The 23563-nt window shown below is 50.4% G+C and overlaps 1 protein-coding gene and 1 pseudogene across 5 annotated transcripts in view; both read right to left on the bottom strand.

Annotated features, from left to right (window-relative positions):
• The window catches only part of LOC144165170 (myeloid leukemia factor 2-like), an 82195-nt gene that overhangs the window by 10274 nt on the left and 48358 nt on the right, over positions 1-23563 (bottom strand). For 3 of the 5 annotated variants that reach the window (XM_077695282.1, XM_077695280.1, XM_077695283.1), the window contains exon 5: positions 20623-20752. In XM_077695282.1, coding sequence (XP_077551408.1) covers positions 20623-20752 — 130 coding nt within the window. Of the gene's footprint in view, positions 1-20622; positions 20753-21670; positions 21997-23563 lie in introns of those variants that run through there. The other 2 variants (XM_077695281.1, XM_077695279.1) reach the window with 1 other exon arrangement.
• On the bottom strand, positions 162-3267 carry LOC144164982 (uncharacterized; annotated as a pseudogene).

Raw genomic sequence — 23563 nt, 5'->3', positions numbered from 1 at the left:
TCAAAACGGTGGGCGCAACAGGAGAAACAGTGATGTCAACCTATGACAAGAAATCGAGCTCAAGTTTCGATTTCACTATTTCTTGCTTCGCCCACCGTTTTGATGTTTCCCTTTCCTTCGTCCTCTCTTCACGCTAGCCAGACGTGTTTGTATGCGCCGGTTCTGCAATAAACGTTTTGCTGAAAGTAGCGCTTGTCCTGTCTACGCCTCGTCCTATGGTTGTTTTTTATCGCACTTGTTTTCTGTGCGACTTTGCACAAAGTGCAAGTTAGCTCGAGGCAACACCTGGGTCCTTCCCTGCCTTCAATACTGGAACAGCAACGGCCTCTTTCAGCCTTGGAGGGACATATCCGTTGTTCTAGATCCCATTAAAAAGCAATACAGTTAAACCTCAATATAACGAAGTCGTACTTGGGGGCGGAAATTTCGTTAAATTGAGAATTCCGTAAAATTGAGTTTTACATTTTACAGTTCATTTAACCAGTTATTGAGGTTTCAAAACCTTGCCCATCACCCAGAAACAACTGCCATGTAGTTACCTCACCACTTAAGGGGGGACACTGGTCTTAAACCTATCTTCCTTGTTTTTTCATCAACTGCAATGAAACTTGACTCCCTGGTGTAGTTTGCTGTGCTGATCTCAAATCTGCACTTATTTTGTTTCTGTGTCAATTAGTTTTTAGTATAATTAACATTAGTGATTTTTTGCGTAATTAGTAGAAAAAGCCTAACTAACTGAAAGTTGTTTTCTTCACACCAAAATGTACTAGAAAGCACAAGGAACACAATGTTAGGAGTACTTTTTTGATAAGGCCACAAGCAGTGATTTTATGGCAGTTTAAAGTTTGTTGTTTAAAACTTGGCACCATGAGGTCTGGTTCAGAGCGAAATAAAAATTTTTCGATGCATATAATAAAAATTCTGTTCCTACCATTGTGTGCTTTGCACATTCTGCTCCATGGCACAACAAAAATTATAGTTTTGTGTGCCCTGAGAGCTGAGATAGCTCTTCCGCAAGTTTGAAAACAGGCCAAGTTTTGAGAAAATGAAAGAAACAGCAGACTCATTTTCAGTGAGAACAACAACAAAATTGCAGTGTATTTACACTGGTATGGAGTCAGTAGCCACCAGGCACATAATCTGTTTGACTGGAGGCACTGGAGTGGCGCTTCTTGAAAGCTCGCTGCATGCCGTCAGCTGACTTGTGCTCGGATCCTCGACGGCGGTCTTTTTCTGGTATACGCTTCGTGCTGGCAAGCCCAGGGTTCAGGTCAAGTTGCTTTAGAATGGAAGCCGAGGCTCTTTCGTTGCCTGCGTTAAACTTCAGCACCGCCTCAGCCACAGCAGCTTGCACAGTGAACAGCGACGCGTGCTTCTCCTTGGGTGCCAGGGCCCATATCATGGAGTGGAGGGACTCATTGGAGTTCTGCGTTTTGCCTTGCAGGCAGCGCTGCAGGAGCTTTTCGTCCGAAAGACGCTCGTACACGGGTAGAAGAGCCTCGCACACGTGAGGTGGTAGGTTGTATCTGTGTTTTGGTGTGGGCTCCCCCTTCGCATTGGCAGCGTTCTGCCGGCACCAGGAGTCCGGGCCTGGTGGGCAGAGGCTGTGGTTGGACACGGTGTCATTTGAAGTGATGTGGTGGTAGGTGGCCATCACCGCTTTGTGCATGGCCCTGACGTCGCCACTGTGCGATTTCAATGCCCAGCCATAATAAGAACTGAGCTTAGTGACAAGGTCGCCAGTTAGCCGACCCTTGCCACCGAGCCTCTCAGATGCCGAGCCCGTACCTTTTGCAAGCAGGTTACGCAGGGTGGTGCCCATCCTCTTCTTCACATGATTGACACAGTCTTCCTTCTTGATTGGAATATAACCGTACACCTTGGCACCCACCAACGCCAAGTAGGTGCGGCTGTCGCCGTCTGACAAAACTGTGGTGTACCTCAGTTTGTGCTGCTGCGGTGACCTTTCAAAGAGGATGAGACCGGCCTCCACCTCCATCTCACCAGCCTTCTTTTCAGTGTTTTTTTGACAGACGTGATTGTCCTTCCAAGCTTGGTAAGCTGGGTCGCCTACCTTTGGCCCGCGCTCGCACCCAGCACAAAAGTTGCTCAGCACGGCGAAGTCTAGAACTAATCCCGTAAAGAGTTCGATAACCACGCCGACGCCGATGTGAGACGAGTGGCCTCGCGTCATCCACGACCCGTCGTACGTAACACAAATGTTACCGGGGTTGTCCAGTTGCAGATCGTCATAGAGCTTTCTCACTGAATGCGCACTTTCGGCCATCACGTTGTCGGCAGCGCGAGTCGCAGCGGGCGCAAGCTTCTCCTTCACGTAGCCTTGCCACGTTTTGGTGTGCAGCCCGCAGTGAGAAATGTTCATTGTAGCAAACACATCGTTCAGCGCAGTTTGGCGATTTCCCGTAGCCTGCATCGCTCGCGTGGCGAGAACGTTCACGATAAACGGATTAACTTTCTTATCGCTGTTCACGCGGGGAGAGCTCCACTCCGAGGCAACATCACCGCAGGTCGCACACGCGATAACCATCTTTACGGAAAGGCCGTACGCCCGCTCGCCGGTTCTAAATGTCACGCTGTCACCGCAAACGCTGCACTTTACAGCTGACAGCAACACGTTGACGCAGTCCAAACTCGCAATCACGAAGCTGCTCTTGTCAGGTGGGCCGGGAGGAGTGTCGTCGGCGCTCGTGAACAAGTTGGATTTCCGCTCAGTTACAGGAGTTGAAGAAAGCGCTTTCAACTGTTCTCGTGCAACCACCTCTCTGCAGCAAATCTTCAGGTTGCAGCATCACTGTGTCGCGTCTCATACGGCCGCTTTCCGACGCATTTCCGCTGACTGGTGGGGCCATTAGGCCTACGTCGTCAGCGGTGGCTTCCGCGCAGCTCGGCGCAGGTAGCGCGTCAGGCCCGGCACTTTCCTCCGCAACTGCAGGACTCTTGTGGAAGTTGTACAACAAGCGCTTCGCTTTTTTCCCAAACTTGTGCCTCATAGCAAACTTAAGCTGGGCCTTAGGCATGGCTCTTTGCTTGTCGTGCGAACACGATAAGCAAGATGGAGTCGCCTCGGATGCGCTCGCACTACCAGAGCAGACATTGCAAACCAGGCTCTGCCAATCAGGAGACGAGATTTGGTCACGTGCCTTCTCTCGGCGAATGGGATCGCTAGTTGCAGGGGTTTTTGGCGCCGTTTTGCTATTCGGCCAATGTCTGCACGGGGGCAGTTGTGGCGCGAAAAAAAAGAAGAAAAGCCGCTCTTAAAAGAAGAAAAGCCGCTCTTTCAAACGATACTGAGGTTGCCGCGATCAGGCATGCAGTACGACCGCCGCGCAACGCGAAAGTAGGGCCGTTTTTGCATCCACGCGCGTTATAAATCAATATAACGTTTTAAAGGAGCCATGAAGAGAAAACAAAAGTTTGTTTTATTCGAAAGATTAGGTGTTTCATAGTACCCTAAGCGCTTTCCCGGAAGCAAATGATGCTTTATTCACTGAGAAATAAGGCAATTTAAGCCAAAATTTTAAATCTCCCGCTAAATTGCACATTTCGTGACATGAACAATGGCGTCATATGAGCCGGTTCATGAAACAGATACTTAGTATGTCGACTCCGTATAGCACCCACACACGGGAATCAAACAGGAACCGGAAAGCGTGCCGAAACCGAGACGGCAGCCATTTTAAAAATACTAGTGAAACCTAGTGCACCCGCAGCCCTAGTCATAGTAAGTAAGTAAGTTGTGGTTTTTTGGCACAGCAACCTTTCGGTTATAATGCGCCAGATGCAGGGTAGAATAGTTAAGCGACGATTAAACGATGTTATTCAGGGTGTTGTGAGGATTAAAAACATTTTAAAAGGACTCAAAGAGGCACATAGCTAAAACCGGTGTAGAAGGCCGGCGTCCTCAAAAAATTGGAAAACGTTACTAAAATCCACCAACGGTTCATCACTAAGTAAAAGCGCAGGGTGTAAAGGGATGCAAAAGGTGTATAATGCTTTGAAATGTCTGATGCGTGCTGCTTCAAGGTGTGGGCAGCTTTTTAAAACATGAAGTACAGTAAGAGGTTCTCCACAGTGGTCACACATCGGTTTCTGTTCTTTCTGGACCAGGAAGCCGTGTGTGAGCACAGTGTGACCTATTCGCAGTCGGCATAAAATAACCTCATAAAAACGATTTCTGTGTCTGCAACTTTTCCATTCAGATAGGTATGGCTTCACTAGGTGTAACTTATTTTCAGTCTGTCTGTCCCATTCAGTTTGCCAGTACATTGTAATGGACTTTCGTATGGTGTTCCGAAGGTCCTGGTAAGGAACCTTGGACTTCGTTATTGCACAATGCTTAGTATGGTATGCTGCTCTATCGACAGTTTCATTTTCTGGAATGCCGATGTGGCTGGTACCCAACAAAAGACGACACTAACCCCTGCCGATGTGAGGCAGCACAGACGATTTTTTAGCATACCTACAGCCGCATTCTTTGAAGGGACAAGGGAGGTCAAAGCACGTATGGCGCTTAATTAAGGAATCTGTAAAAATTGCCACTTTCTGTAGTCCATTTGCTATTACGTCTTCAATAGCTGAGGTTATACCAAAAACCTCTGCAGTGAAGACACTGCCCTCATCAACTATCCTCTCAGCTACAGTAACTGCCGACGAGTTTACAAAAGCATAACCGGTGTGACCAGCAGTTTTTGAACCATCAGTAAAGTAGTGGCAATAGCTACTGTATTTATCCTTAATTGCAAGAAATTCTTGGCGCAAAAGCTGGCGTGGAAAAGCTTTCTAGTCGTATTTTAACAGCGACAGGTCACATTTGACAGCACTATAGTCCCGAGGGGCTAAAGCGTCCGAGAAACTCAGAAGAGTTGTCGGGCATATCTTGAAAGAGTACAGAGTCGTGTGCTCCTCCAAACGGAGGGCAAGAGGGCGGACCACTCTTGGTTTGTTCTCATAGAGCTTCTTGTACTTATTTTCAAACAATTCTCTGGCACAAGGATGGTCATTTATGCATGCTATTTTGGCTGCATGCAGAGGCCACTCATTGCACTCAACGTAAAGACTATCAACAGGGGAGGTACGATATGCACCTGACGCAAGTCTGAGGCCCAAGTTGTGCACTGGATCGAGTGAGGTGAGAACAGATTGGCGAGCTGACCCATAAACAATACAGCCATAATCAAGATGAGACCATACAAGTGAGCCGTAAATTCGGAGCAAACATGCACGGTCGGCCCCCTATGACTTGTGCGACAAAATTTTCAATATGTTAAGTGTCCTCATGCAGGTCATTTTGAGTGTCTTTATGTGAGCCCCAAACGTTAATTTGGAGTCATAAATGATGCCCAAGAATTTGTGCTCACTGTGTTCTGGAACGAGCATATCCCTGATTTTTATTGCAGGCTTGGCATGAATACCTCGTTTCCGCGTGAAACACACACATGCACACTTCTCAGGAGAAAAGCGAAAACCGTTTTCATCTGCCCATCGTTGCAACCGATTGACCGTAGTCTGGATTTGTCTTTCACACACTGATTGGTTACATGACGAAAAGGCAATCTGCATGTCATCGACGTAAAGGGAGTACATAACCGGTCGAGGAATAACCTTTGCCAAGGAATTTATTTTAATGGCGAAGAGTGTCACACTTAGCACACTGCCCTGAGGTACTCCATTTTCCTGGCTGAAAGAACGGGAGACTGCATTGCCCAGTCTCACAGTAAAGGTTCGTTCTTGAAGAAAATCTTGTACACATGAAAACATTCGCCCTCTGATTCCCATTGCTGCCATATCCTGCAGAATTCCATACCGCCAAGTGGTATCATAAGCCTTAGCCATATCAAAAAAGACAGCAAGGCAAAACTGGTTGTTAACGAAAGCATCTCGTATCATTGTTTCAAGCCGAACAAGGTGGTCAGTTGTAGACCGAAACTGCCGAAAACCACATTGAAACCTATCTAAGTAACCTGAACGTTCGAGAACAAAGACCGATCTAAAATTGACTATCCGCTCAAATGTCTTGCACAGACAACTGGTCAACGTTATGGGTCGGTAGCTTGATGGACAGTCGGGTGGCTTGCCATCTTTCAGTAACGGAATTACGACAGCCTTTTTCCATGCTTTGGGCAGCCTACCCGTTTTCCAGATTTCATTAAAGAACTTCAGAAGCACTTCTAAGCAGCTATCATTTAGGTGTTGTAGAAAGGCGTAGTGAATAAGGTCAGGGCCAACAGAAGTAGCCTTGCACTGAGCTAGTGCTCTTTTAAGTTCGTACAATGTAAATTCTTGGTTATAGTCTTCAGTGTTGTTGCTAGTATTTTTAATCCTGAGCTTTTCAGCACTAGCCTTATGTCTCATGAACTCTTGTGTGTAATTTTTATCGCTAGAAACATCTGAAAAGTGGGCACCTAAAACATCCGCTTGCATTTGCAACAAATCGTTCCCACCGTCGGTAGAAAAAAGTGGTACCGTAAACCGTCTGTAGATGCCTTTGACTTTGCGTACATGGTCCCAGACTTTTTTTGCGGGAGTGGTAGTGTTTATCGTGCTTACAAAGTTTTGCCACGAGTTTCTTTTTGCTTCTTTTCTGATTTTTCTGGCAGCAGCTCGGGCAGCCTTAAAGCTCAGGCAGTTGTCCATGGTAGGGTACCGTCTGAACACACCCCAGGCCTTGTTTTGCTTTTTCCGGGCTTCGCGACAGGCATCATTCCACCACGGCTTTGGCCGCTTAGGGATTCGGCCAGATGATTGTGGGACGGCTACTTTAGCAGCTTTGACAAGTTCCTCGCAAATGTAGGCGTTTGCTTCGTCTATGGACATACTGCTCATGTCAAATCCCTCAAAACTGACCAGATCCTTAAACTTTCCCCAGTCTGCTCTCTCGAGCCTCCATCGGGATGGACAGTTTTTGAGGGCTGGAAGTGGCTGCACGTCTCGCAACAAGGCGGGAAAGTGGTCACTTCCGTGTGGATCGTTCACTACACTCCACTCAAAGTCCATCTCGAGCTCTGGCGACCCAACACAAAGGTCTAGCGCAGAAAAGTTTCCCGTACCTGCAGAAAAATATGTCTTGTCTCCATTATTGAACACAAAAAGGCTGTTATTCGTCAACCATTGTTCGATTTGTTTTCCCCGACTGTCGATTTTGTCACCTCCCCATAGGCAGTGATGGGCGTTAAAGTCCCCCATAATAACAAATGGTGCAGGCAGTTGCTCAACAAGGTCATTAAGTTCCTGTAATGACACATTATCAGATGGTGGCAGATAAAGTGAGACAACAGTGATCAGTTTGTTGACATAAACTTGTGCTGCAACGGCCTCCAGTGTAGTGTCAAGTTGTATTGACTTTAGAATTGTGCCCTCTGCCACAACCAAAGCCACACCCCCTGAAGCACGGGTGCTCTCTTCTCTGTCCTTTCTGAGGAGGTGATAACTGCGGAGAATTTTATCATGTTTTTTTGTTAAATTTGTCTCCTGCAACGCCACCACTTGGGGCTCATATTCGTCTATCAACTTATGTATATCATCAATGTTATGAATTAAACCTCTACAGTTCCAGTGTATGAAGGGAACCGGCATTTTAGTTTTTTGGATGAGGTACAATTACTTTTTTTTTTTTCTTTTTGTCAGGTGGTTTCCTTGCAGGAGGTTCACTCCTTGCAGGGATCTTGGATGCATTGTTCCCAGTACCTTTAGAAGGCATGGGTAGGAGAGATGTAGAGTGTCTTCCAGTGCCCCTTTGGGGCCCTTAAAGGGGACGAGGTGGAGGGAACAACATCCATGGCCTCCTCAGCCGGAGCAGAGAGGGCCGGTGGTTGCACAGCCTCGGGGGCCGGAGCGCGTGCAGTCGGCTGTGGCTGTGCTGGCTGCTGCACGGGGGGAGACTGGGCAAGGGCCAGGTCAGCAGAGCTAAACTGCGTCCCTACCGATGCCCGAGGCGGCCCGCCCCCCCGGCGCGCCACCTCGGCGAAAGTGCCTTTTTGCACAAACGAGAAGCGTCTTCGCGCTTCTTGAATTGACAGACCTTCTTTTACCTTGATAGACATTATTTCTTTTTCATTTTGGAATTTCTGGCATTTCCGTGAGTACGCAGGGTGTGGCCCTGCACAATTGACACATTTTACTTCCTGCGCTGCGCAGGAGTTCGCATGATGATCAGTACTCGCGCACTTGGCGCACGTCTCTTTGCCCCGACAGCTCTGCAGTGTGTGACCAAACCTCTGGCACTTAAAGCACCGGCGTGGGTTTGGGATGTATGGACGGACTCGATGGACTACATAGCCAAGTTTCAGGGATTCAGGAAGCTTGGTGGAGTTGAAAGTCAAGACAAGGTGATTAGTGGGGATGTCAATGTCGCTACGTCGGATCATGATACGCCTGACAGCAGTAACATTTTCCTCTTGCAGGCCCTCTAGGATTTCATCCTCCGTGAGGTCTGCGAGGTCAGCATCTGAAATCACTCCTTGGCATGAGTTTAGGCTTCGGTGAGCCGATACTTTTACAGTTAGGTTTGCTAACCTTTGCATTGCAAACACTGCATCAGCCTGGGCTTTGTTTTCGCATTCAATGAGGATACCTCCAGAGGACATCTTTGTAGCTTTGCATTTACCGCCGAGGACAGCTTCCAGTTCTTTAGCGACTACGAATGGCGAGGCCTTTCGTAGGGGGCACTGGCTGTCGGTGGATTCGATAACAAGAAATCTTGGAAAGCTTTGTTCTTTTAGTTGGAATGGGACCCTTGATACAGGGTAGCTTACTGCGGTGCGAACTCGTTTCCGAGCCCGATCATGAGGAGGTTTTGTCGTAGCCATAGACTAGCAAATAAACATTCAGCAGCCATGCTGGCCACCCACCTCGGAGCCCAACACGGGAATGCAAACTTGCGTTAGCCATACGTGGCCACTATAACCCTGCATAAAGAAACCTAGGGTGGCCATTCACACAGGGTTAACCCTTGCCACCTGGAAGAGGAGATCGGAAAGCAGAAAAAAATAGAGGACAGGAAAAATGGAGAAAGGAGACAGGAAAGCGAAAGGTGGAGAGGGGGACAGGAAAGGGCGACTGGCTGATTCCCCCTCGGCCGGGTCAGTCAATATTACCAAGCCCAGGTGCTGCTTTACCAAGTGTGTTCAGGCAAGCTTCGAACTCAGCAATAGAAAACTTGGCATTATATGCCCCACTGGGAGGTGATTTACGGTGAAGTTGCAGTTTTTCTTCCCTACGTTTCAATTTAGGAAACTTGGCTGAGTAGTGCGCTGCACTTGAAACCGATTCAAAGTATGCTCCGAGTGCCTGATCTTCCAAAGCGCCACCAGCATTATCAAATAGAAGGCGGGGGCAAGTCTGCTGCCCTTGAAGTTTGCGTATCCTGTTCCATACCTTCTTTTGGTCGGCGTAAGAGTTAATGCCCTCTATGTACTTCTCTCAGCTCTCACTTTTCGCTATCAGTCTCCCTCTTCTCGATTGGGATTTGATGCGTTTAAGGTTTATGTAGTTTTCAGCTGTGGGAGAGTTACGGAAAAGGCACCATGCTGCATTTTGTTTCTTCCTAGCACTGTGGCAGTCCACATTCCACCAAAGAATCGGCTTTCTTTTTGGGTTACCAGAACTTTGTGGGAGCAGCTTCAATTATGTGATTTTCGATAAAGGAAAGTGCGCTGTCGATGTCCAGCGAATCTAGATAGTCACATGGAACACAGGTGAGCTGTCGAAACTTTTTCCAGTCAACAGACCCCATCCTCCATTGCGGTACGCTGTTCTGGCCATGTGTCGACGCTGCACGATTGGAAAGTGGTCGCTTCCATAAGGGCCACCCAGGACGTGCCAGTCCCATAGTGGGAAGAGAGTAGTGGTGCAGAGAGCTAAGTCAACTGACGAGGATGCTTTGTGCGTGGGACTACAGTATGTGGGCTTCTTTTTGTTCGGTATGCAAGCTCAAGTGGAGAGCAGTAATTTCTCTATCATTTGCCCTCTTGAACCGCAGTTTTTGCAGCCCCAGAGAGGACGATGGGCATTGTAGTCTCCTGCTATTATGCACGGCTCTGGGAGCTGGTCCATTGGATCTTCAAACTCGGCTTCCTGTAGTCGCTTGTCTGGAGGAATGTAAATGGAGCATACTGTTGTTGGTTACTCAAGATGTCATCCGGGCACCCATCCTTCCATTGCCGCACTTGCCCGAAGTGCACTGCACACATCGACGAGATCGACGTGCTTTGGAAAATTCGCAATCGCCTCGCACGTGAGGTCGTTGAGGCAGTGGCCATCAGCAAGAAAGGTGACATGTGCATCAGCACAGCTTCCGTAGCTCTGACAGGGAAAGGCCTGGACCTTCTATGCTGTTAACTAATCCCGGACAAAAAGAGTGTCGCGCTGTGCCAATGTCAGGCGATGTTTCATTTATATATGTTCCCCCTTTTTGTTAGCAAACTCAGTTGACAGCCAGCAATGTTTTCTTCCCACGCACTGTGGATTTTTGTTCAAGGTGAAGTTCCAAGTCAATACGAACCAACTCCTCCAAGCCCTATCTGTGCCCTCCTCTAGTACAACCACTACAATCGCGTCTCTCCAAGTAGGGCCAGCCATATGCTGTTACAAAGGTAAAGCACTGTTTCCAGGATGCCGGGGTGTGCATGCAATGCTCTCCGGCCCACGCGAACAAGCCGCACACGTACCGAAGGCAAACATCAGCTCCAGCATAGGGAATTCAGTAGGCTTGTGCGAATAGTGATATTTTAGTTCGAAGCGAATTCGAAGCGAATAGTCCTAGTGGTCGAATACTTTCGAAGCGAATTCGAATAGCTGGCAGGTGTCACTGAGACATTCCGGTAAAAACGTTCTACAGTAAAATCTCGATGATACGAATATCGCGGGACCGCGAAAAATATTCGTATCATCCGAAATTCGTATGAACCAACACAGACCAAGAAATTGAGCACTTAAAAAAGTTTTCGTTTAATTCTTTTCTTACTTTCGCATGGAGAAATCCGTGACGTTTTTCTGCTTGTTCTTAACCTCCATGTCGCCGAGCGGTAATTTCTGGACTTTCGTCTATTCACTCGCGGTGCCCAAGCTCACTACAGGAGCGTTTTTGCACGCGATTCATGCGCGTCGGTGTTGCGCGCGCGATTTTAACGCCCGCCTCGGCGATTCCGCGCTCGCGGTCGCCTGTGCCTGTCAGAAAATGACGCGCGTGGCAGTGGGAGGAGCCTGGCGCCAATGGGAAGGCGTGCACCTCAGGGCGGCAGTTTCGAAGCGCTCGAGACAGCTGGCTGGCTCCACAGGAGACGTTTAGGCTTAGCACCTCGGCAGATATTTCATAGGCGCTTTCACTCGCGGCGCGGATTTTTTATCGCACCATTTTCGCCCACATTGTTAGTTCGTTTACCGCACAAGAAACTTCGTGTGTGCTTTGAGCGGTATCTTAAGTAGAGGTTAGAAGCGGTGGCTCGAGCGCCCCGCACCACTTCGCTACCAAAGGTGCCGCCTGGTTGCCGCGTCCGGCCGGCAGCGTGCGGGTGATTTCGCGGCGGCGTCAGCGCGCCTGTGGAGTCCGCGGCACGTTTTCGCGAACAGAAAACAACAGCTCGGCCGTTCCTGGAGAAAGAGCCCGTACGTCACCGTCTCTCGCTCGTTCGTCAGTCGGGCGCCTCGCCGGCTCGTTTGTATCATCCGCCGGGCCGCGCAGGCCCGTTCGCGAGAGCCGAAATTTTTCCCATTGTTGCAGTGGGAACAATTTCATTGTTTGAAACAAGAAAACAGGAGTCTCGACTACCCTGCCGAACATGCGCGAAGGCTGCGACGAAGCGACAACGCTTTGAATGTGGCTTAGCTTGTCTTCGCTCCACATGTAGTCAAGGACTGATGTCGGACTGATGTCGATGGCACTGCGGCTTGCCTAACGAAACCGAAACTTGAACGAAGTTTTGATATTCGTTTATCCCGAATACTTCGAAATATCGGAAATTTTAAATTCGAGTCGAAGCGAATTCGAATGCTGTAATATTCGTTCGAATATTCGAAGCGCCCGAATATTCGCACAAGCCTTGAATTCAGACTTGCACCGCTCCCCGATTGTTCCTTATCCTGAATCGTTTGGTGCGGTGGGCGGAGCTCGATATGCATGCAAAATGTTGTGCAAGTGTGTTTGCTCAGTCTAGAAGCGCGTCACCGGTAGCACGCACCAAAGGCACGTGCGTGTTCTATGCCCTTGGAAATTTCCAATTCCATTCCACACTTTCTGCAGATGAACTTATCCGCCAGCTGCCTCTTTCAGCCTGCCGCCGAGTGCCTCTGACCACCCTGGACGTCTGCAAAGGACACCCCACGCCTCATTCCGAGCTTTTCGTGCAAGCCTGCGTTCTCCATTCTACCAAGGCCTCCAAAGATCGCAAGTACCACTCGAGGTCTGCGGACTGGCACTTCGGCCAGGCCCGAGAATATGTGAAAAAACTACAAGATTCATCAATACCCAAGTGGCTGGTGGTTGTGTAGGAGAGTTTTGATTTTAGATGCAAGGCATCTCTTACACTTGGCCTGTCCCGCGTTGACCGGCAGAGTCTGCACTCCTCATTACGCATGCGCAAACTCTCCTCCGTTCTTCTCTCCAACAGCTGTGCGTTATGCGCTCTCTCTGGCTCATTATCATAACAACAGCTGGCGCGCTTCGCCTACGTTCGCATATGCTCCGGCGCGCTTGTGCGCGCATGTGTGCGCATGCGCAACTTCCTCTCCTTCAAGCGTGCATATAAAGCGGCGAGCGCTCGGCACCCGTTCAGTTAAGCGCGCGCTTTCACTTGACACAGTTGCTCGACTCCGCACGTGCTTCGCTTGACGACGACGACTCCGTTGAATCTTCGGATGAAGACTGTCTTTACGTACTTGCAACTCTACGTGTGATTAAGCATCATTTAAGGTTCACTACACTTCAACCACATTTGATTGATTGATTGATTGATTGTAGGGTTTAAAGCGCCGACGCAGCGCAGGCGATGAGGCGCGCCGTAGTGGAGGGCTCCGGATTAATTTTGACCACCTGGGGTTCTTTAACGTGCGCCGAAATCTCGTACACACGGGCGTTTTTGCTTTTCACCTCCATCAGAAAAGCGGCCGCCGCGGCCGAGAATCGAACCCGTGACCTCGTGCTCAGCAGCGCAACGCCTTAGCCACTGAGCCACCGCGGCGGGTCAACCACATTTGGGTAACCAACACAACGGAAACGCGAATTGAACCCTGTGAGATGCCTTGCATCACCCCAGGGTTGAAGGTGGTGGAATTTTTTTCCTTAAACACTGCCACTGCAGGGCCACTTCTGGACACTGGGTCCCTTCCGTAGGGGCCGTGTTCCACACATGAAAAAAGAACGGCCAGATTGACGTGCGAGTATGTGTGATGTGTCGGCCGACTCTTACTGAATAGGCAAGCTCCGGATGATAAGCAGACTTTTCCAGCAGGCACGCCCCAAGAATTGAGAGTGAGCACTACAGTTGCCTATTAGTGAACAAGGATGCTTGCATCCTTGTCTAATTTAGGGAACTCTGAACTAGGCAGGCCGCAGTCAGGAGGAGTGTATAGGAAGCAGGCGGGTACTGACCCATTACAAATGACCGCCACTGCTTCGTAGCTGAAGAGATGGACAGGGGATGCATTTGTGCACGACAAACGCCAGACCCCCACAGCATGAGTGAGTGTCTTTCCTGAATGCTGTGCACTGAGAAAGTTGGTTTGGGTGGGTCTTGCGTGCGTTTCGTGTAGGCACATGGTATCTGGCTGGTGTTGGTGCACGATCTCATAGACGGCCAGGCCCCCACAGTTCCCCTGGATAATGCTTTGAACTGCCACAGGGTTGGATGACAGAAGGATTCTTGCTTGGGTGGGGATACTCGTGACATTGAGCCCGAATCAGGACCCAGGGGGCTGGAGGTTGTTTTGCCGCGGTAAAGTGGCATGACGTCCTTGTCGCCATCAGAGTTCTGCGGCGCTGATGAGATGGAGGTTTTAGGGCGCCTACCCCGCACCGGGTTTCACGGGAGGGCACAAGATCCCGCCACCGCCTTTCCTGGTGTTCTGGACATGGCGGCGGAAGAGGGGCTTCCCGCATTCACTTCCATCGCCACTGAAGTTGTGTGGAGTGGCCCAGTGCCAACGTTTTTCTGCTCGTGCATAATGCCTGTGGGGGCGGCAGCCCAAGGTAGGGGGCTGGAACCAAGTCCCGCAAAAACCAGATGCCATCCTACCCTCCGGCGGGCCCTGAAGGGCACTTCTGGAAATTAGATTTTGTGTCACCCTGAGGGTAATGATTTCTTTCTCGCTTGTGAATTTCTCACGGGGGCTGGGTCGACCACACATGCGGCACTCGAATGGTGTGGTTTTTGCATTCGCCTACCACATGTTTGTTTCCCTCAACGAGCATTGGCCATACTGCTGATAGTTCACGCTTTGGGTACGGACACAGCGTTCTCTTACAGCGTTCATTAAAGCCTGCGTTGACAGACTCTGGCAGAGTGCAACAATCACAGGTTAGCATGATGTCCACCACGCATCATTGTGATGAGTCAAAACAGCGGTTACCCCTGCTCGCGCAAACCTTCAAGCAGGTCGGAGTGAGTTTCATTCGTCAACTCTGCTTCCGAAGTGACACCTCGGCAGCTGCTGCGGGTACGGTGGGGAGTTGCAGTGATTTCACAGTCCTGCTTTGCCTGAAAAGAGCGCTCGACTGGTCTTCATCGTTTACTTTGATAGGCAGGTCTGCACAGGGCAGTTTTTGCTGACCAGACTTTGAATAGACTTTGCTACTCAAAAGACCAATTTGCTGGTGCCTCGGGGTGCAAGCCCAAGGCAAACGACGAAGAAGTCACGCATTTTGTGCTCTGTGCCGATACGACCTTTCCTGGATATTATACCGGTCCTCCGTTTTCTCCGAACATCGCATCAGGAATGTGAACGCTTGCAGTCAAGTGGGTGAGTGGCTGCTAGTGTAAATTGTCACCTGTAGTTAGGCTTAGCAGCCCTTGACTGCAATAGCCTCGGCTACCCCACCACCGCTATACGCCTCGAGGGGAGGGGGACGCTGTGTACAAATGCGGAGCGGAATCCAGCAATGAACGTTTTAGTAATCCCCCACACAAATCTCGCGTTCACTTTCCTTTCGTTTTTCTACTTCAACGAAGAGCTGATCGTACGGCGCACGCAGTTTTGGAAGTACACAGGGTAGGCTGGTCAACAAGCGATGAAAGGTGTCGTTGGAAGAGTGTGGTATGTGATAAGGCCCTCTGATTTCAGTTTCTGCTTCATTCTGCAGGCTTCCTGTGCCATATGATGATATTTTGAAGAAGCATTTAGTCGCGGACACGGATTATATTCTAAGCCAGTCTCTGTGCTGCTAGCAGAGGATATATGTAGCACATGAATGTTTGCGGGCGCTCACTTCACGACAAGACGACTCTGTCGTGTGCTGATCCCCGAGTATTATTATGCATTGTCCATCGTACTTTTGTTGAATATTTCCGAAATTAACACAGACTGGCTTGTAAATGGTGGTGATCAATATCAGAGGTATAATATTGGCAAACGTAACGTAACTGGCGTGCTGTCACGTATGAGTGCTCCGCTGATTATGTGAGTGCACAAAGCCGATTTAAATCGTAGTGTATAGCCGTAGCATGAACACCTGAGTAACCGGTGGTTATGAAGACACGGGTAGTAAATTCAGGTCAGTGTCACTACAATCGGCTCCATCATACGCCGGTTCCGCGACTCTATACTGTGACACACACCTGGCGCTTATACAGACCGAATATACCACACTTAGATCGCGTCAGAAACGTTTACACTGTCGTAAACATACCCCATTTGCGAACAGAGTGACTGCTCCACATAAACATGGATTTCAAATGCCCGCAAACGGTAAATCTCAGTCGTGAAGGGGCCGCAAAGGCAGCGGCGGCACTGGGGAGCGGGGCGCGTACTCCCGCGGCTGCTTTCAAAACGGGCCGCTAGGGGGATTTCAGTGGCGCCCCTACAGGCCGCACTCGAGGCGTATACAGTTGGCCAGTGATGGAGCCCTTCAATCGAGCAACAAGGACTCTGCACCAGGAAACGATTCGATCTGCGTTATCCCAAACTTCTCCTCACGCTGCGGAAAGTAACGAGACACCAGCAGAAGGACTCAACAGTCAACAGAGAGACGTTGCAGCTCGATTCGGGATATCACAAAGTACGCTGTCAACAATTTTAAAAGCTAAGGACGTGATTCTCAGCTCTGCAAAATGTGGTCAGTCAACATCGGCCGACGCGCCTGAAGCCGCTACTTGGCTGGAGAAGGAAATGCCGAAAATATTGACGCGATACCAGCCATCGGAAGTCTTTGATTGATTGATTGTAGGGTTTAACGCGCCGACGCAACGCAGGCGATGAGGCGCGCCGTAGTGGAGGGCTCCGGATTAATTTTGACCACCTGGGGATCTTTAACGTGCGCCGAAATCTCGTACACAGCCATCGGAAGTCTACAATGCGGACGAAACAGGTATTTTTTTATCAGATGCTGCCGAATAGGATGTTAGCACTGAAAGGGAATGGGTGCCACGGCGGTAAGCAGAGTAAGCTGCGTACACGGGTCTTCTGTGCGTCAACATGGATGCCAGCGACAAGCGGGTGCGGGTGAAAGAAGGTCACGGACTACTTCCAGAGGAAATAAAGGAGTCATTGCTTTGGTAGGTACCGAATTTTGATGCAACGAAATTTCATTATAACGAAGCATAGTGCCGATTTTTACGACTTTGTTATATCGAGGGTTAACTGTACTTGCCTCCCGATTTCTAGGGGAAAGCGGGGAGCGCAGCGGAAGCGGAAAATCAAGCTGGGCGGCACAACATTGCAGCAGGTCACAGAATTGAAGCTACTGGGAGTAGTTTTTGACAGGCACTTGGCATTCGTGCCCACGCGAATCACCTGCGTGGCCGAATTGAAAAGCATTTGCGAGGTTGCACTCGTTTTTAGACCAAAACCACCTCCGGCTCCTCTACCCCCGCATTATTCTGCCAGCCATCACTTATGCAGCACCGGCATGGTGAGGTGACTGGCAGCATCATTCGCTCAGGGCGAGGATTCACTCCCTGATGCGCCCTCCCGTTTTTGTAGCAACTGGCGCTTACACGACCACCCGCACCGCAGCGCTTGAGCTGTTGGCCAATTCACTTCCTTGGTCCATCCTTTTGGAAATTGAAGCGTGTCTTTTCACTTTGTTTCACCTTTAACGGCCTGTTGATTTGCCCTATGCACGTGTTTCTCCAACGGAGGTGGACCACCCTCTAGACTGGACGGGCTGTCATCCTGCTCTTCGTTCGGGAATCCCGCACAACAGAACTGACTCCCAAACGGCTTCACGACTCTTTACAAGTCCAGGGTTACACGCATACACGGACAGTTCCTTCACCACGACATCTGCTGGTGCCGCATTCGTCAGTTTCTAGTTGTCCCGGACGTTAGAGTAACGGCCCAACACTTCCGGATTAGTCCTCCCACAAGCTCCTATGCTGTGGAAGCGATCGTCTATTCCTTTACCTTCAAAATAACACGCCCTCGAGCACTGTTTTCAATTATGCCGACTCTTTATCCTTACTTCTTGCTCTCGAAAACCCCCTCAATACATCGAACACTATCCACCAAATTCAGAGCGGCTGTAGATTATTGGTTTCCTCTGGTGCCGTCTTCCTGTTTCACGTTCCTGGACACTCGGGGGTGTGGGGAAACGTGCTTGCCGACTTCGTTGCCAAAGCTGCGGCGACCGTGGGCGAAGAGGTGGGAGCGCGTGCTTCAAGGCACATCGTACGGGAGAGGCTTTTGAGGACTGCTCGGTTAGAGTGGCAGGAGCGATGGAACACCGACAATGCTGGCACTGAATTGTGCCCGCTATGCCGCGCTGCTTTCCTAGGCGCACATAGTTGGCGGACATGGCCGTTTCTCGCACTATTTCCACAGGATCGACTTGCTCTCTGAAAACAGGTGTTTTTGTGGACAGCCACTACCTGCGGGATTGCACAAGGACTGCCCCGATTATAACCTGTCTTGAACATGTTGTCCGCTTGCCCTGGAACCTCCACATGCGCGACAAGCCCTGGGCATTTCTCGGGCCGTGCAAATCCTCATCAAGCTCCTTGATTTTGAGAGCAAAAACATGCCTGACATTTCGCGCTCATACAATGGGCTCCGAAGCAATATGTGTTATTTGGGGGTGTAGTGCCTGCCTCTAATTGTCAGTCCTCATTTGCGGCCTCTTCTAGTAGAATTTAAGGTGCTGTGGGTGGTTGCTACCTGTGCTGAAGTGGTGCTCATCCTCAGATCATCGCGGTGGTGCTGTTCTTCGGGGTGAGCTCTGTGGTGGAGACAGACTGCGCGAATTCGGAAATATGGATACTGCCTCTGGCAGCTGTGGGAGTTTAGGACCTCTTCAAACTGCAGTGTGCTCTTTTCGTGCATTTTGGCGTTTTTATTGTTCGACTCATTGGTTTTCTCTGAAATTTACATTTTGGGCGCTTGCCCCTGTTGGCTGCAAACCTGGCACAGCTTTGCTGGTGCGGGTGTTCCCCACTTTTTTTTGAATGCAGAGCATTTCAGTAACTCACGATGTCACCCGCGTTGACGTCCGTAGGCGTAGTCCACACCCCTCCCCCTACACTACCGTAAAATCCCGAGCAAGCGCCCCTACCCGGACAAGCGCCCCCCCTCCGTTCTCGAGTGATTTGAAATTTGCACCAAATCCCGAGCAAGCGCCCCCTGCCTTTTTTTAACCTTTTCCGGCGCTTCACCCATTTTCACAAAACCTCTTACCTAGTTGTTTAGTATTTTCTTTTCTTTTTTTGCTAAATATTTGCATGTTAAATTATAGAATGATGCAATTTTTTGGAAAAATAAACTGTTTGGGCTTACGTATGTCTCGTGCAGTATCCGTTCCCCATGCGTAGCCAGCACACGACCGAAGCCGAAGCTGGCCGAAACGTGAGCCAGCCGGAGCCAGCATAGCTGCTGTCAGTCGCCATTTGCCATTATCGAAAAACGTGTGGACCGTCCCACATGTGCGGGACGTAAGTGAGAAGGATGCATTCGTACACAGTGAAAAAAAAGGTTGAGGTTGTAGAATGGCATCGACAAACCGGCAGAAACGTGCACGCGACTGCGCGGCATTTCGGGATCGACCGGAAGAGAGTGCGCGAATGGGACAAGAACTTTGAAACCGTACTACAACGCAGCTACGGAAAAGGAAAGGCACAACGGAAGCTGAGCAACGGTGCGCCTGTATTCAGTGAAGAACTAGACGACGCTCTTTTTGAATTTTTCGAGAGTGAGAGGAGCGCCGGTCGTGCCGTCAGACAGGCTGTTGGCCTGTTGGCTGAAGAGGCCAGAAAAATCGCGGACAACCTGAAGCTCGGGAACTTCGCAGCATCGTCGCAATACATGAAGAGGTGGAAATAAAGTTATTTCTTTTCTCAGCGAGTGTTTTACGTCCATATTGAGTTCCGGTCCGCTATCGTAAAAACTTTCGCGGGATAGGTATTGGGGGAGGGGGGAGGGGGCGCTTGCTCGGGATAATACGCCGCCATTTTGAATTTCGGTCGACGACCGAGCAAGGGCCCCCCTCAAAAATTCCTCAAATTATCTGTTACCACAGGGGGGGCGCTTGCTCGGGATTTTACGGTATATAAAAATAATACTTACCGGCGCCTGGTTTCGATCCCTCGACCCTGCGGGCGGAACGCAATGTACAGGGTGCTCTACCCACTGCGCCACAAAGCCGACACAGAATGAAAGGCTACGAACGCGCCTTATATCCTTGACTCATTCAAACTACGTCAAGAAGCTGCTGATACAACGCATTCACTACCACCAACTCCCTAAACACTAAACGTTAACGCAATACACCCACCCCCTATGCGACGCGTTTACTCGAGTCCCCCTCGCGAGGAGATGGGACCAATTTTTTGTTTTCTTTTGGAAGGGGTAACCCGGAAATAAATTGGAAATTGGTGAGGGGGTTGCCCTACCAGCTGACTGCATTATTAGGAGGTGTGGGTTGGTGAAGACGAGGCGTGAAATGGGCTTGAAAACTGCTTCGGTGCAGGCCCTCTTTTGGGCCCAATCATTTGAAGCGCATTCTTCCCCGAGCCCAGCCCGGTAGTCGGTGGGGTCCCCGAGCTCTGTGCCTGGTCGACAGACAGCCACAGCTTGACCAGGGCTCCAACAGCCCCCGTTTGGGGCTTCTGCCCTTCACCTTCGCACAGTTGGACACAGCATGTGCGTGGGAGCCTGGTGTCACCAAGGTGCCCCATGCGGGGTCTTGGCGTGGGTTATACGCGCAAGAATACAGTATCCGGTGGGAGGACAAACCCCAGTGCTCACACGCTCAACGATGGTCCCTGTGTACCCATGCTGGTCACGAACTGCGATAGGTTGTTCCTACTGTGGCTCGTTGCCAGAATGTGCAGCATGCTGCATTCCCATGTGCCACAACTGCACGTGGCCCCCCGCTGGCTCGTTGCAGACCGAGGGACCTCCTCTCACAGTGGCAGGCCCACACGACCACCGAGCGCCCACAAATGAACCCAGGAAGGGGCTCACCCTGTGGCCGGGGGCAGCAGTGCCGGAACGGCGGGCAGGGCGGCGGGCAGGGCGGCGTACATGGAGCGGGGCCGGGGGGCCAGGCACTGGGCCCGCTGCTGCCACTCCTGGCTGAAGCCCTCCGCCTCCTCTGCACCAAGGAGGGGGGAGAGGGGAGAGCCCAGTCACACCACCGTCCTCTGCCCTGGACACCCAAGCTGGCGCCCCTCCCTTCCCCGAGCAATGCACCTGCTGGCTCCCCCCCCCGTTCGGCGAGTCTGCCGCACAACTGCGCAGTAGTGGCAGATCGAGGTGGCCACCACAGCACCAGAGCGCAGGCGCCACACATTTACCGGGACCTTGTTCTCGCAGGTGTCACACCACAGGTACCGGCCTCGAGTATCCCCCCACTGGTGCAAACCCAGAACTTGGAACCACACCCCTGGCGCTGCTTGCACGCACCCCCTGGGGTGGGCAGCCACACAGGCTGGCATTCGCCCAACAAGGGTGCCACTTGCACTCTCCACTTGGTGCGCCCTTCCCTGCAACCGGCTTGGGTGCTCTACAGATGTCACAAACATTGCGTGTCCCGTCCATGCGCTACTGCAAGGGCCACTCAGACACAACTGGTGGCCTCTTCCTTCGCCAGAGGAGAGACCACCTGTACACCTGCAAGGTCCCTTTTTGCTACAAAAAAACACCACCACCAACAACAAACACACCATTTGGGCTCTGTGAATGCACAAAAAATTTACAACCTACATAAATACCACTTAGTCTACACGTACTGGCAGTGAGATGTTTGAGTGGTGCCATCTGGCTCCGACATCAGATCAGGGACTCCCTCCGCTGTCGTCTGCTACACTCCGCTTGTGAGGGGCAGCAGCGCCTGTGCTAAAAATCGCCTGCTTTGATGCTTTAGTGCATTAAAAAGCACATTTCTACTAATTCAGTTGTTTTTGCCTGCTTCAGACGCACCTGAATAATTTCAATCTGTATCATCCCCAAGTTGGCAACACACGAGGACAGAGAGAACAACTTCCTTCACAGCATTGGTCAGAAGATTGTGTGTAACTCGTCCTTTCTAGAACCTTGCGCCATAAAAACATTGCTGCGTGCGAACAAAGCGCAAAACGTCCTCCACACTCCTTCCCTGCTCTTTGCCGGTCGAGCTGGATTTGGTGGCGTGCGAACAAAGCACTACATGCACTCCACACTCCCCTGCTCCTGCTGTTCTGCGACTTCGCCACGACCATCCGTGGTGTTGTTGCTCAGCTGTGCTCAGACCTTTTTTTGTGCTCCTGGTGCGCGCCGTACGATGGGTGGAGCATGCGTTGATGCACATGGAAACCGCGTGGCTGGGCAGCATTTCAGTGTTGACCCACTGCGTGTACGCTACGGGCGAAAACAAGGTTTTTGGTCAGTGAACAAGGATCGTCGTGTGTTTCGTGGGCCCAAAAAAGGGAAGTTTCAGCTGTGAGAAAAGAAGTTTTGGAGTGTCTTGTTGGCACGTGGCACGGAAGACTGTGTGCTGTGGGCCGACTACGAATGTGAAGCCGCAAGCGAAAGAGGACGGCTCCATGGCGAGTAGGGGGCCACTGGCATGTTCAGAAGAAAAAAGAAATTCCAAAATCACCTAGGTGTTTTTACGGAAATGGTAAGGCTCTGCCGCGCTTCTCTTAGCAACTTTATATTGTGTGGAATATCAACTTTTAAAGGGGTCCTGAAATACCTTCCGCCGATGCATGGATGTACATGCACACAAATAAAGCAATGTATTTGCAATCTCCTTCCGCAAGAATTTTATTAAAGCGATGAGTATTAGCTGAGAAATCGTAAATCAAAAACCGCGCATTATCGTCGCTCCGAGTTTCCTCCTCCTTTCGACTTACTCTCCGCTGTTGACGGCGCGCCAGCCTTGCCTCCCATGATGCTGCGCTCCGCAGCGGTGACGTAATTCCACTATTGCGCTGCTCAGACTGTCGTCTGCTACGGGCAAGCTTTGTTGACACCATGAATCCCGCACACCGCTCAAGGCTAGAAAAGCGAACGAAAAATCTGGCCGCATGTATGCGGCGGCCTGGCCTTGCCCTTTCGCGATGTACGTTGCTGGCGGCACATGACTTTTTATCGGCGGCGAACTCGCAGCCGCACGGGGAGGGTCGTGCAGCGCTCGTTCCCTTGATGCACCGCGCACTGTTTATCCAAAAAGCGCCGTATCAGATGTGGCCCCGCTGGTGCCGGGCGGCGGTGGTAATTCCTGCCGGCGGCACGTGAAAAAGTCATGTTAAACCGATACAGAACCCGTGCACAAAACGCTTCAATCATGTGACCAGTTCAGCTTGGGGCGACGCGTGGTGGAGAGCGGCAACGTTGGCAAAACCAGGGTTCGTACAGGCTTCAAAAGCAAAAATTCAAGGGTTTTCAAGGACTTTCAAGGACCACAAAACACATTTTCAAGGTCCCCGTCTAATGTTTTATCTGGGATTATTTACAACTTTTCCAACACAATGGAAAAGTTTTTTATTGCACAATATCTAAGCACATTAGTGCACATTTAGATAGGTGCTAACGGGTTCGTAAATGCTCCCCCAGCTTCATTTTTTTATTTCATGGCTGGTATTTAGAGGTTTTTCTTTTTTCTTGGTGTTTTGCTGAGACCGATTGATTTCAAAACTTAGTTAATGCTGCGTGCAGCTCCTGCTTTGTCCGCAAGAGTATCAGCTGGAATTAAATCGAGCTAGTGTTGCTTCAAGGCAGGATGAACTATGTACACGACCACCATTTTCACGTAAAAGCAAACGTCGATGGAGAGTATGAGGAGCAGCAAACATGCAATGAGCAACCGTCCATAGACTAGACGGAAGATGCAAGATAGAGAACAGAAGCTGGCTTTCACTGGATTGTATCGTGATATGGATTGGATTGACAAGTGCCTGCTCCCAATGTTGCCTTGTAATAA

The sequence above is a fragment of the Haemaphysalis longicornis genome, unplaced genomic scaffold (genome assembly GCF_048455015.1).
Source record: "Haemaphysalis longicornis isolate Haplotype H1 unplaced genomic scaffold, Haemaphysalis longicornis Haplotype H1 scaffold_14, whole genome shotgun sequence".
Taxonomy (NCBI): Eukaryota; Metazoa; Arthropoda; class Arachnida; order Ixodida; family Ixodidae; genus Haemaphysalis; species Haemaphysalis longicornis.
The sequence above is the reverse complement of the archived record's forward strand: the minus strand, read 5'-3'. Positions and strand labels throughout refer to the sequence as shown.